The 13,273-nt window shown below is 38.9% G+C and overlaps 1 protein-coding gene across 1 annotated transcript in view; it reads left to right on the top strand.

Annotated features, from left to right (window-relative positions):
- HNRNPU (heterogeneous nuclear ribonucleoprotein U (scaffold attachment factor A)) overlaps nt 1–13,037 on the top strand; it is a 37,172-nt gene extending 24,135 nt beyond the window's left edge. The window contains exons 2-14 of the mRNA XM_009321266.1: nt 300–411; nt 533–606; nt 2,939–3,078; nt 4,631–4,730; nt 5,833–5,945; nt 6,348–6,611; nt 6,862–6,981; nt 7,492–7,620; nt 7,992–8,160; nt 8,695–8,934; nt 9,386–9,588; nt 10,663–10,734; nt 11,152–13,037. Of these exons, the coding sequence (XP_009319541.1) occupies nt 300–411; nt 533–606; nt 2,939–3,078; nt 4,631–4,730; nt 5,833–5,945; nt 6,348–6,611; nt 6,862–6,981; nt 7,492–7,620; nt 7,992–8,160; nt 8,695–8,934; nt 9,386–9,588; nt 10,663–10,734; nt 11,152–11,205 (1,790 nt within the window). The 3' untranslated portion in view covers nt 11,206–13,037. The remainder of the gene's footprint in view (nt 1–299; nt 412–532; nt 607–2,938; nt 3,079–4,630; nt 4,731–5,832; nt 5,946–6,347; nt 6,612–6,861; nt 6,982–7,491; nt 7,621–7,991; nt 8,161–8,694; nt 8,935–9,385; nt 9,589–10,662; nt 10,735–11,151) is intronic.
- The last annotated feature ends 236 nt before the right edge of the window (nt 13,038–13,273 follow it).

Genomic DNA, 13,273 nt, shown 5'->3' with positions numbered 1-13,273 from the left:
TGGGAGCGGTCTGGCTTTTCTGTGGGGATCTTAACATCGAGGGCTGTACCAGCTGCTGCGTGGTGCACTGGCCGCTTCTGTCGCGGGTCAGAGATGATTTAGCAGACAAGTTTTGCGTCTCCTGAGAAAATTCGAGATATGGGTTTTTATCTTAGTACAAAGCAAAATTCTTCTTTAGCGCACTATTGCTTTTCTCTTGCTGTGGGTTCTTGCAGTTTCCAAAGTTGGAACCATCGTATAGGATTTTATTGCCAGTTAAAGAGTTACTTTATGTAATTAAATCATCAACTCTCTTACAGGAGATGCTAAAACGGAACAAAAACCTGGTGAGAAAAAGAGGGGAGTGAAGAGACCACGTGAAGACCATGGCCGTGGATATTTTGAATACATTGAGGAAAATAAGTACAGCAGGTAAATAAACTTGATGCTGGGCAGCATTTTGTGAATGGGAAGTAGTAAGGTACAGCCATGCTTACTTTAACAGCGTGAAAATACATGTAGCTTTAGTGTCTTTTGTTCTTGTTTTGTGCAGGGCCAAGTCCCCTCAACCACCTGTTGAAGAGGAAGATGAACATTTTGATGACACAGTGGTTTGTCTTGATACTTGTGAGTAAACATGCTTTCCTTTACTTCGGAAAGATGTGGTGTTGCGCTTTTAATCTTAAAACCACACTTTCTGAAATGTGGGGTGAATACCTTTATTGACTTTCATTACCAAGTCATATTAAAAAAAAAAAATCAGAAATGGTATTTCCAACCATTTTCGGTATACAAAAGCACAGGAGGCACATATGGGTCTTTATATTGGCAGTAACAAGCTTGGTTTTCTCATGAAGTCTCTGATATCATACAATTTTCTGAAGCAATCTTGACCAAAACACTAACCTAGTATGGAAACCAAGATGGCCAAGTGTATAGTGAGCATAGAACACCCTAGAAACAGCTTGAGAAACTAATTACGTAGCACACGAGCTTTTCGCTTCAGAAAGTTCTGAGAGTCAATAGTACAGGTGGTTACAGTAGTACAATTTGTGAAGTGAGCTTCCTGCATAACTTGCTGAGGCCCTATTTATGTACCAACCAGTGGAGTATTTTTCATGTTCTCTGATAAATTCAACAAAAAAAAAAGCAGGTAAGGCCTCCTGAAAAATGACCCATTCATGCAACCTGGGAGGTTGGGGGGTGATTTGTGCAAATGGAATGGCAGAGAGAATTGGTTGGAAGGGTGTAGAAATTGACAAGTACCTACAAACAACAGGGGTTTTCTTGAGGCAGATTATAAATGTTATTGTTACTGTGATGTACCATGACTGGGGCAAATTTGACATTTGTATTCTTGAGGGTAAGTATAAGGACTTAGTGCAGTATTAAAAAACCTAAATAAGCGATGCATGAATTTCTTGGATTCTTAAAGTGCCATGGAAGGAAAGCTTAAATTTTGGCGTTATCTGGCATATTTGCTAGTAGTTCCAGGTGTTTTTTTCCCCGAGAAGTGTTTTGAAATGGAAGGAGGTATTAGTTACAGCCATGTAAATTGCTGAATATGCCATTCTTGACATTTTGGTAACTAAATCTCAAGTTTCTAGCTGCTAACCTGGTGAGTAGCCACCTTTGTGGGAGCTGATTTAGTTCAAAGTGTCGGCAGACTGGAGATCAGAATCAAACATAGCTTTAAGACTGAATTGTGTAACAACCTGGCGCTGTCTTTTCTGGACTATAATGATCCAGACATATAAGAGGTTTAGCACTCTTAAGGGCTTTTTATTACCTGTGTCTTACAAGGAAACTGTAACTTCAGATTCTGTTCTCATTTGTTGTTGTAAAAGTAACCTACACAGGCGGGTCTCTTCTGTGTGATTTTATTTGGTTTTCATGCAGTAAATAAAAGTTAGAAGTACTAATGAGAAAACACTTGGATCACAAATATTGTAGTTGCAACTGCAGGTGGCTTTATGCGAACAAAACAAGATCTCATGCATGAGAGTTACCAGTAATACAGGGAAGACTGCATTTTAGTGTACTTGGGCAGCATGCAGGTTTTATACCAGGGCAGAAGAACTCACTCACTGCTTGCTAATTTTGCTCCTTTCTTGTAACTGTCAAATAGGTTTGGAGTTTCTTCAATGGATTCCTTGCTCTGGGGAATTCAAGTGCTATATCCTGCACCTCACGTTACCTTTTTGCATTGTCTTTTTGAAACCTACTAGAAGATTAATTTGAAACTTCCTGGTGCTGCAGCTCTGAAGATGTCTGTAAAACAAAGGTTCCACTTAAGTTCTTAGTGATAGGTGAAGTCATAGTGCAGATCGTGTTACTTAGGGGAAGTAAGTTCTCTTAACCACATTCTGCGTGCTTAAACCATCTGCATTTGACTTAACTGACTTTATTTTAATTGGCTTAATCTAATTGGACTTGCTAAATGACTATATTAACCAAAGATGGTACTACTTCCAGTACTTAAACAAAAATACTTGTGTTTCTATTTACTTCTCAGCTGCCCTTAGGTTTGGGCACGAGGGGTAAGAAGACTTCAAAAAAGGTATCTAACAATAATGCAAAGAGCACGATGCAGATTCCTTTGTTCTATGTTGAGGGAAATACCTCAGGTAACTAACCAAAAAGGTTCAAATAGATGAGGTGAAATTCAGGTTTTTAAGCAGATGGAAAAAACAGGGAATTTGGTGACAGAAGTGAAGATGGCACCTTGAAAATTATTCTTGTTAGCTAGCTTTTCGTGAGATTTTTGGCTGAGCTTCAGCCTGCAGCTCTATCTAGGTGTGTGTTCAGTTGCTTTCCTGAAAGATGCTGAGCACTTACTGGCAGTTTGTCTTGAAAATCACCTTTGAAAGCTGAAATGACCTTTAATGCATAAAATTGGAGAGCTGTACTTTATTTTGTAATAGGAGTAAACAGAATGATTTTTTTTTTATGTTAACAGATAACTGTGACCTGCATTTTAAAATCTCAAGAGACCGGTTTAGTGCTTCCTCTCTGACCATGGAAAGCTTTGCTTTCCTTTGGGCTGGAGGGAGAGCCTCCTATGGAGTTTCTAAAGGCAAAGTCTGCTTTGAGATGAAGGTGAGTTAAACTGATGTTTTATAGGAGACTGTTTTGCATGCTTAAATATAATATTGTTTATACTTGTCAGTTTTTTGTGCTTAGTTGAAACTAATTCAGAACTTTCAGAAGGCCTTCTCTTAGGAGCCTGTGAAATGGTTCTTGATAAAAGATGGCTCAATTTGCAAAACTGCTTCCTCTTTTGTAAGAACTTCCATTTAACAAAAAAAAAGCAGCTTGCATTTGCCCTGAATGTGTAACTTCTGGTCTCATTTTTGAACCAAGAATTTTATTTGGCACTTAATGCGTGAACACTTGAAGAATTTTGATACTCGCTAGTCAGGTTTGCTTGTACTTTCTGAAGATTACAGAAAGCTTGGCTTTTTTTAAAAAGGGATATAAATTATTGCAGCAGCCCTTTTTTCTGTTCCTACTTAGTCTTTGAGTTTGACCTGCTCTAAGCAGGGATTTGGCCTAGATGACCTCCAGAGGTCCCTTTCAGCCTGAGTAATTCTGACTTGTGTATGCAGTGAATGTATTTAGTGTAGGTACTTGAATTTTGAGAGCAAGAGTTCTCCTAAAGGGTAAGAATGGCAAAGAGCAATCAGCCTTGTAATAAACAGATTTCTCCAACTTGTTGATGAAAGAATAACAGGAGGCACAAAGCTTGATTATTTTTTTTTTTACTTAGTGATGTTAAAGCCTTCTTTGCATATGATGTGCCTGTGTATATAAATGCTTACTCTGTTCTTTTCCTCTAGTACTTTCAAATCTAACCACTGCCATGAGGAGTGGGTAGTGATCTCATTCTCCATGCTCTTGCATTGAGTGATTTCTGTGTCTGTCAGTACCTATAACTTTGGTAGGCCAATGGAGTGAAATTGATGTCAGTATTTATTGCCCTGTTCACTTTCAAATCAGTTTCACCTTGGTCACCTGACTCGAATAGCTGTGGAAACTGGTAGGATACTGATCAGTTTTTCACTTTAGTTTGGTGAAATTTGTAAAGGCAGTTTGAAAATAGCTGGTTGCCTACAGATTCCAGTGCTTTTAGGTGGTTTTGGGTTTTTTTTTTTTGAATCTGGTTATGTTGTTTGGAAGCTGGCAACTTGCCCAGGAAATCTGCTTACTGTGGAAAGGGATGAGGGTAATATTTTCCCCAGTCTATGTAAAGCAATTTTTTTTGTCCATTACCACATTTTATTGGCAAAGTAATTTAGTGTTAATCCCAACTTTATGGCGATTATTTTCTAAAAACATGTATACATCTTGTTTGTAACTTTAATACGGTATCAAAAGGATTAAGGCTTTTGGCCACTGAGAGGGACTGCTATGACTAAGTGCTTTGAAGGTATAGGGTATCTTGCATCTTCATTGCTCAGTCAGGAGGTATAACTGTTTAGTGACTGGCTTGTGATTTCACATACTTAAGCATGTTTCATTTTTGCAGAAGGTGGTTACTCAGACTTAGCAAAGATTTGGAGTGTAAAGATTCCAGATGTTACCTTTGTGTTTCCATCTTGTTAGTGTCTAATAAATACTACATACCTTTTAATGAATAATTTAAAAATAGGTTACAGAAAAGATTCCTGTTAAACACCTGTATACAAAAGACATTGACATACATGAAGTGCGAGTTGGCTGGTCACTGAACACAAGTGGAATGTTGCTTGGTAAGACTTAAACATTTGATTACTTTTGTGTACGTGGTTGAAGTTTTAAGTCCTTTTTTCTTAAGCAGGTGGGAAAAGCTTAGTGATGGTAGTCCATGTGTTCTGAAAAGTGGTCTTAACTTGAACCATTCACCAGATATGGTGTAAAAAAGTTTATTACTGGGACCAAATAAAGTAATTAAGTATTCATGCCTATAAGGATTACATGACTTGAGAGTTAATTCTTTCAGTGGTCAAGTATGGGTTATGGAGAACATTCTTGAAGACCTGACAAGATTAAGGATGTCTCCTTTTCATGTGGTGTCATAAATAGGAAGAGGGTTGTTGTTTTCGTTCGTTTTTTTTAAAGGGTGGGGCATGGTATAAGATTTAACCAGTGAAGAAAAATTCCTGGATAACTACATTATCATTCTTTTGGCTTGGGGGGAGAATCCTCATTTCTGAAAGTAGCTAGGAAGAAAGAAGTACAACTTCATTAGATACATGGGAACTAATCATAATGGTATTTATAACTAATACCTGCTGCTGAGACACATCTTTGTGGGAAATGTATTTGAATTGATATGTTTTGAGATCAGCAGCAGCTTTCTAGTTAAGTTCTTAAGTTCCACCTGAGGCCTTGTGTTTGATGCTTCCTGTTAGCTTGTTCCTTGCAGCTTCATCCTCAGCTGTCGCATAGGCTGAATGTCTGCTAAACTCCCTTTAAAATGGGGAGGGGTAAGTGCTACTGGAGACTAAATTCAGAAAGCCTTTCTGACTAACTACGTTATAGGTATACTGGTGCATAATCAGGTCTTCAGAGTTTAAAAATACTTGGTCATGTCTTTATCCTGCAGTTCAGCTTTACGTCAACGTGAATCTGGAACCAGCAGCATAAGGCTCTTAAAACTGGGATGGGGGAAATACTGCTCTTCCATCTCAAGCGAGAGTGTTGAGTTCTTGAATACAGGAACGCAGTGTAGCTGTTTGGGGGTCATAGCTTGTTTTGGCGTTACTAAAAACATTCTGAACAGCAGCTTACTTAAGTAGCAGTAAAGTGATTATATTTCTAACGGGTTAGGTGAAAATGCCTGGTTTTAGTAAGTTTAAATTATTTCTTCAGGTGAAGAAGAATTTTCTTATGGGTATTCTCTAAAAGGAATAAAGACATGCAATTGTGAGACTGAAGACTTTGGTGAGAAGTTTGATGAAAATGATGTGATTGGATGTTTTGCTGTAAGTTTTCACTTATATTTTCTTCTGAGGAAAAACATGCTTGAATTGTTAGACTGCTTTGATGTGAGAAGCAGTAAACCAAATACAGAAAAAACTTGGAGCAAGACAAGTTTAACATAGGGAGAAGGCAGAAATAGCAGGTATTATCAACAGTGACTGCTGTGAACATGTTATGATTCCATATTCACAGACTAATATCTTTAAAGCCTTTTAAAAAAGAAAAGATCTTAAACGAGATTATCATTGACAGTAACTCACTTTAAGAGAAGGCTTTAAGTAGTGTCTTTATGATAAGTGTTACAGCAGTTGAGTAAATATAGCCAATATAGTGAAATTATTAATATAACTTTATAGAGCGAGGTGAGTAATTTTATCCAAACTAATGCTTTGTTTGAAAACCAGAATTTTGATGGTGATGAAGTGGAACTCTCGTATTCCAAGAATGGACAAGAGCTTGGTGTTGCATTCAAAATAAGTAAGGAAGTTCTTGACGGGCGGCCACTCTTCCCACATGTTCTCTGCCATAACTGTGCAGTTGAGTTCAACTTTGGTCAGAAGGAGGAACCTTACTTTCCTGTACCTGAAGAGTATACCTTCATCCAGAAGGTCCCCCTGGAGGATAGGGTCCGAGGACCAAAGGGACCTGAGCAAAAGAAAGATTGTGAGGTAGGTTTCTTGTTGATAATCTCAAAGTTGTTGAGAATAGATGAACAGAAGTGGCGGAGTTTAAGCAGAGTATTATATAACACTGACCTTTTTGTCTGGGGGCTTTAATACTTGGTATCCCATGATTCTTCACCCACCCCCCTGACACCCCCATGCCCCCCACTCAGTTTCCATTAGGCTTGCTGGTCTAAGTTGCATATTCAAGAAAATCATTGAACTAGTATCTCAAGTATAGAACCTGTTGTCTTAGGTGGTGATGATGATTGGCTTGCCTGGAGCTGGCAAGACTACATGGGTTACCAAACATGCAGCAGCAAATCCTGGGAAATACAACATTCTTGGGACAAATACTATTATGGACAAAATGATGGTAAGTGATAATATGACACTTTATTTGTTGATATGTTAAAGACTTGCTGTGAATCCAGGTCTTTGGCTGCCATGGGGTTCTTTTGTATCAAAGAAATCTAAGAAACTGGCTACCGGTTAGCTAGTGACTGTTAAAGATTTTTATCTTGCTGCTACTCATACATGGCACAGCAGGATTCTGAAGATGTTTGTGGTACTATATAAGAAATAGTCAACTGTTGTTGACTATTTAAGTATTTCTATTTCTTTTTATATCACTGTCCTCAGAATAGAACATTTAGCTTTGGATTAGTAATGTGATGAGTATACCTTAGATTCAGCTGTATTGATTCACCTAGATTCTTTGTTTATAAAGCTCTGTTTTATGGAGGCTTCAGGAGTTTCAGTTCTGAGTTTGTAGCCATGGCCTTGACTTGAACAATCCTCGAAGCGAGGTGAAAAGCATTTAGCAAAGAAAAATGTCAGCCGTGTGTTATCAGGGCTACTTTAACTCTGGGAAATCTCTCTGTAGGTTGCAGGTTTTAAGCGGCAGATGGCGGACACTGGAAAACTTAACACACTGTTGCAGAGAGCTCCACAGTGTCTTGGAAAGTTCATTGAGATTGCAGCTCGTAAGAAGCGGAATTTCATTTTGGATCAGGTAGAAGCTTCAGTGAAAAATGGTTAAAGAAATGTGCTTATAGGCTGTAGTGCAGTAATTAAATGGGATTAAAGTTACATTGTAATAGCAGTTGTTTCACTTACTGACTTACTACTCATTCAGGGGACGCAAAGTTGAGATATTACTACAAATGCTTGTCTGAACTTCTCTGGATTTATGGGATGTGGGAGGAATAGTGTTTTAACACATGGATATGAGCTCGTAACTTTGCATTATGCAGCATCTTTATGTCCAGTTATTTGTAAACTTCATTGCAAGCTCTTGTAGAGGTGAAGTCTATACACCATAAGTTGACTTCCTTAACTCTTACAATGACAGCTACGTGTAGTAAGTTACTGCATTTTTTTCAGACAAATGTGTCTGCAGCTGCGCAGAGGAGAAAAATGTGCCTGTTTGCAGGCTTCCAGCGCAAAGCAGTTGTTGTTTGCCCAAAAGATGAAGACTACAAGCAAAGAACACAAAAGAAGGCAGAGGTGGAGGGAAAAGATCTTCCAGAGCATGCAGTTCTCAAAATGAAAGGCATGGAACATAATCCTATACTGTGTTTTAGGATGCTGAGTATCTGTTTAAAGGATTAAGTAAACGTAAAGTCTAAAAAAATCACTTTATCTTAAACAGTTGTACTTAAACAAAACTGGAAGACTATTGTAACTTGTAGGACAACACTATATTGTGTTCCCTCTGCTGCAGTCCTTAACACTACTCAGTTATGCTGATATGCTTCATGCAGATGCACAAAGCTGTCTTGGCATAAAGTGCCCTATATAAGTGACGTATTTGGCAGAAACTGGTACTCTGAGTGGAGGCTTATAAAAGAAAAAAAAGATATAGGCAGAATGTTTTCAAGGTTTGGAACAGTACTGGCAACCCCATGAAGACCTGTTCATTTCTTTTGTCACTGTTACATTTCTTAAATGCTCAAATTATGTAATTTTGTCCCTATGCTGAGGGAATGCAGGGGGTGGGAGGAAGAATGGGAGAAAGGTGGTTAAATTACGGCTTTGATTGCAGCTGAATGTAGATGCTGAATACTCAGTGTTTTTGCAATTATAGGGAACTTCACACTGCCAGAGGTAGCAGAATGTTTTGATGAAATAATCTATGTAGAGTTGCAAAAAGAAGAAGCTCAGAAGCTTTTGGAACAATACAAAGAAGAAAGTAAGAAATCTCTTCCACCGGAAAAGAAACAGAACACTGGCTCAAAGAAGAACAAGAAGAGCAATAAAAATCAATTTAATAGGGGTCAGAGAGGTCGTGGAGGATTCAACATGCGGGGCAACTTCAGAGGAGGAGGTGAGCCTAGAAATGAGCCTGGAGATTGTGGAGGTTGCTGCTGCAGGGGAAGAAGAAAAAAGCTTGTAGTACTTGCATCGCAATTATTATGTAGTAGGAACCTTGATTTCAACTTAGTAAGTTTGATGTATTAGTGCAAAGTTAATTGTCTGACTTTAAAAGTGAGGCTTGCCAAAATCCTGGATTACACTGTTCATGCGGTTTGAGGCACAGCTTTGAGTTTTTATGTTGGGTTTGGTGTTCGCTTGTGTACCAGGCTGCATTGAGGGGGTAGTGTGCAGTTAAATTGCCGTTTTTCACCATGACCAGATGACTTAATCTTTGCATTGAAATTTTTGCACTGAATTTGGACATCTTACTTCTATACCATCATCATTTTGAACAGTAATCTTCACGTAAGAATTACTTGAGACCTAACAATTACTTGATTGAAGTAACTCTCTTCCTGCAGTCCCTGGCAATCGAGGTGGATACAACAGGAGGGGAGGCAACATGCCTCAGCGAGGTGGTGGAGGTGGCGGTGGTGGCGGTGGCAGCAGCGGTGCAATTGGCTACCCATATCCTCGTGGCCCTGTCTTTCCAAGCAGAGGTGGCTACTCAAACAGAGGAAACTATAACAGAGGTGGAATGCCCAACAGGGGAAACTACAACCAGGTGATGCTTTGGGGGGATTTATTAGTTAAACTACAGTACTTTGGATGATGTCGTTTGAAAGGTTTGGTGGCCGCAAATACCCACAAACTTGGTTGTGGTACTGCGCCTAATTCCACACTAAAAGGCCTAGCTTTGTCGTTCGGTGTATGTGCCCAGAGCTCTGAATGTTGCGGAAGTTCTGATGCTGACGTGGGGGTTCTGTGTGAAGACTGTACCTCTGTCCTGTTAAAGATTAAGATTTTTAGGACATGCGTGTGAAGACCTGTGTTTGATCCCCCCCCAAATAGTAGTCATTGTTGTTTGGCCTTAGGGTCAAGGTGTATCTTTATCAAGTGTTTAGGGAACTTTCGGCAAATAGCTCTGGAGAGAGTCTTTGTTTTGGTGTCTGGTATCAAACACAACACGTAAAGGCATACTAGCCTAGGTCTTACCTGGTGGAATATCAGTGGAAGTATTTGAAAACATAATTCGGATTACTGAAGAGCCAGCAGATGGAGCCCAAGCTAGTAAACATGGCTCAGGTTTGTCTCATACTGACAAACAGGGGAAATGCAATATTTTTATCTACTAGTATCCATGTCCCTTTTCTTTGTACCATAACTTACTTGAAATTTTGTGGACTAGCTCTTCTATTTTCAGTTGTATGACCCATATCCTTTTGTCTGATCAGATAACACATCCTTGTAGCAACTACAGCCTTTCCTAACTAAAAATAGGCAAGCTCTTGTATTTTTAGTTGTCCTGGTGCAGTTTAGCACCTGGAAATAGGGTGAGTCAAAACTGGATTATCCAGCTTTCCAGACCACCGGCAACAACAGTTTGAACTGGCTTATTGATTCTGAGGTTCTTGCCCCATTTTTAAGAAGCAGTTGCTCGGAGGGGGAGGCTTTTGGTATTCCAGTGTTTTTCAGGGATGCTTTTTGTTTGGTTGGTTTTTAACCTGGGCTTGATACCTTGTATTTGAAGGATTCTATATGGCATGTGATGTTTTGGTGGTAATAGAAAGATTGGTATTAGTACACTTCTGAAAAATCCATATAGATGAAGTAGTTAAAAACTGTTGTCCTCTTGCAGAACTTCAGAGGAAGGGGAAATAATCGTGGCTACAAAAACCAATCTCAGGGCTACAACCAGTGGCAGCAGGGTGTAAGTAGTCATAACTTTACCTTTTCACTGATTGTTAACTCGAATGTTTCAAAATGCTGTCTAAAATAACTAGATGTGTAATCAAAACTGGATAGCAAAATCTTTTAATGCCAGGTAATACTACTATAAATAGTTTTCTGTGCAAAACTTAATCTGGCTTGATGGTCTTGATATATCAAGTATCAGCTATGGCTTACCGGTCGCAATGGTATGTAGTATTTGGCCTCACGTTACTACTGTGAAGTGAACTTAACTGCCTTCAGTTGTTCAGGAACTTGCTGCTATTTGAGAGGACTTTAATCTTCTCAAGTTCAGGAGAACTAGATGTTTGTTAAACACTTCTTTTCTTTTTCCTGTAAGAAATGTAGCCATTACGTGATTACAGGTTAAAATTAACTATTTATCCATCTATTGCAGCAATTCTGGGGTCAGAAGCCATGGAGTCAGCATTATCACCAAGGATATTATTGAATACCCAAATAAATGAACTGATACATATTTCTCCAAAACCTTCACAAGAAGTCGACTGTTTTCTTTAGTAGGCTAACTTTTTAAACATTCCACAAGAGGAAGTGCCTGCGGGTTCCTTTTTTAGAAGCTTTGTGGGTTGATTTTTTCTTTTCTTTTTTTTGTACATTTTTAATTGCAGTTTTAAAGTGATTCGTAAGAGAACCTCAGCATTGTGCACGATAAGAGAATGTGTCAGTATTTCAGGGTTCTACATTTTATCTGTAAAATGTGACTTTTTTTTTACCACAACAAAAGTAAAACGTTGCTTTGTACCTGGTGTCTTTTTATTAAAGAATTTTCTCCTTTTTCCCCATCCCCCAATTTCTAAGAAACAGTCGTGAGTCATGTCACAATACGATAGAAATGTTAGCAACCAGATTCGTACGGGGGCTCCTTAGCAGCCCTCGTGAATATCATGAGATCATGTAAAGCTCCATATTACACTCCATCCTCTCTACGAAGCTTCTGGGTGGGGAGGGGAGGAGGGGGGAGGTAAAAGTTTCTGGCAATAACTAGGACTTTTTTGTAACATTTGGAACTCAATAAGATGTTGGGGGCAAAGAGGAAACCCAGGGCTAAATAGTGAAGGTGGAGTGTATGTAGAAGCTCTTAAAGTTGTAAAACTTGGTTGCATTATTTGTGGAGGCTCAAACTTGTGAAGGTACAACACCATAATTTCTTTTCCATTTGTTCTGCATTTTGATTCTGAAAAGAAGCTGGCTTTGCCCATTTCTTATTAAACAAAACTTGTTGTAAATCCAGTTGTCTAATGGGATCTATATGAATTGTGTTTCTGGATAACTCGTTCCCCACAAAATACTGTATACCTAGTGTGCTTGTAGTAGTTACTCCACCGTTTTGTAAGCTAATGGAACTGTGAGTCACCCATTTTATATCTAATTTTTAATCATGTCAATTCTCAAATGGGTGTATCTCCTTAGCCTGCTGATTCCTTTTCTCTTAAAGAAAGTGGGTGGAGAAATTTAACTCTAGACGTTTGTTTGCAATAAAATAAATTCATTTTACTCTTGTTTTGGGATTGTCGCCATCAAGGTCTAAAATCCCTTTAAGGCTATGAAGAGGAAGAGAATGTACGAAAGCGATGATGATGGACAGTTTTAAACTCATTACTGTGTACATGCTGAAATACTTGTGTTTCTTTAAAAATCTGAACTGGTGGTTGCTCTGTTAGAGATCTCTCACGTGTATAATCTCACAATTTAACATGGTTATATGTATAGGGCAAAAGCCTTTTGAGTTGCGCTTGCATCATGTAAATCCACTTAACCTATTTATTGTAAAATAGTCGTTAGGGAAGGAGCGGGGGAAGAAACCGGACAGGGAATAGGACAGAAGGAGGGTTGTCGTAGAGAATGCATCCTGGAGTTAAACAGAGCGCTTCACTTTGTTTTAACCGCTATTTTGTTCAGATTTACGCTTTTGTAAAATTGTAGTGGCAATGTTAGCTAATAATTTCCTTGCATTTTAATGCCGTAAGACAGGGGAGAGACGTAACCGTCGTAAGTCGGACTCGTGGTATGCGTGTGAAAACACATGCCACTGCCGGCTCCTGGGCGTTGGGATTCGCCTGCCGAGCTCCTCCTGGCAGTGTACAGACTAGCAGAGGCTTCTTGCCAGCAGCACAGACCTGGAGCTGGTGTAGCGTGCTTGAAACTTTTCTCAAATGTTAGTCGATTTCTAATAGTCTTCAGAAGTAACGATGAAGTTGTGTTGCTCTTCTAGCCTTTATAGCAGATGACATTGCATATTGACATTAAACATTAACAGCACCACCTCCTTGTTAATAGTGCTTTAAGTCATCCCTTTACTTTGAATGAGAAAAATGTAAATCGTCTCTAAAGAAACACTATTTAATGAACTAGAAATGTGGGGAACCTACCCCCAAACCTGTTTTGCTGAAATGGAATTTTCTTTAGACTTGCAAAGAAAGTTTAGTGTAATTAAAGTCCATCTCCCTTCGACCCTCCTCACAAGAACTAACACTTTGTATGGAGTGCTGATCCTTTGC

This window comes from Pygoscelis adeliae, unplaced genomic scaffold (genome assembly GCF_000699105.1).
Source record: "Pygoscelis adeliae isolate BGI_AS28 unplaced genomic scaffold, ASM69910v1 Scaffold463, whole genome shotgun sequence".
Classification (NCBI taxonomy): domain Eukaryota; kingdom Metazoa; phylum Chordata; class Aves; order Sphenisciformes; family Spheniscidae; genus Pygoscelis; species Pygoscelis adeliae.
This window is presented reverse-complemented; position numbering and strand designations above follow the sequence as displayed.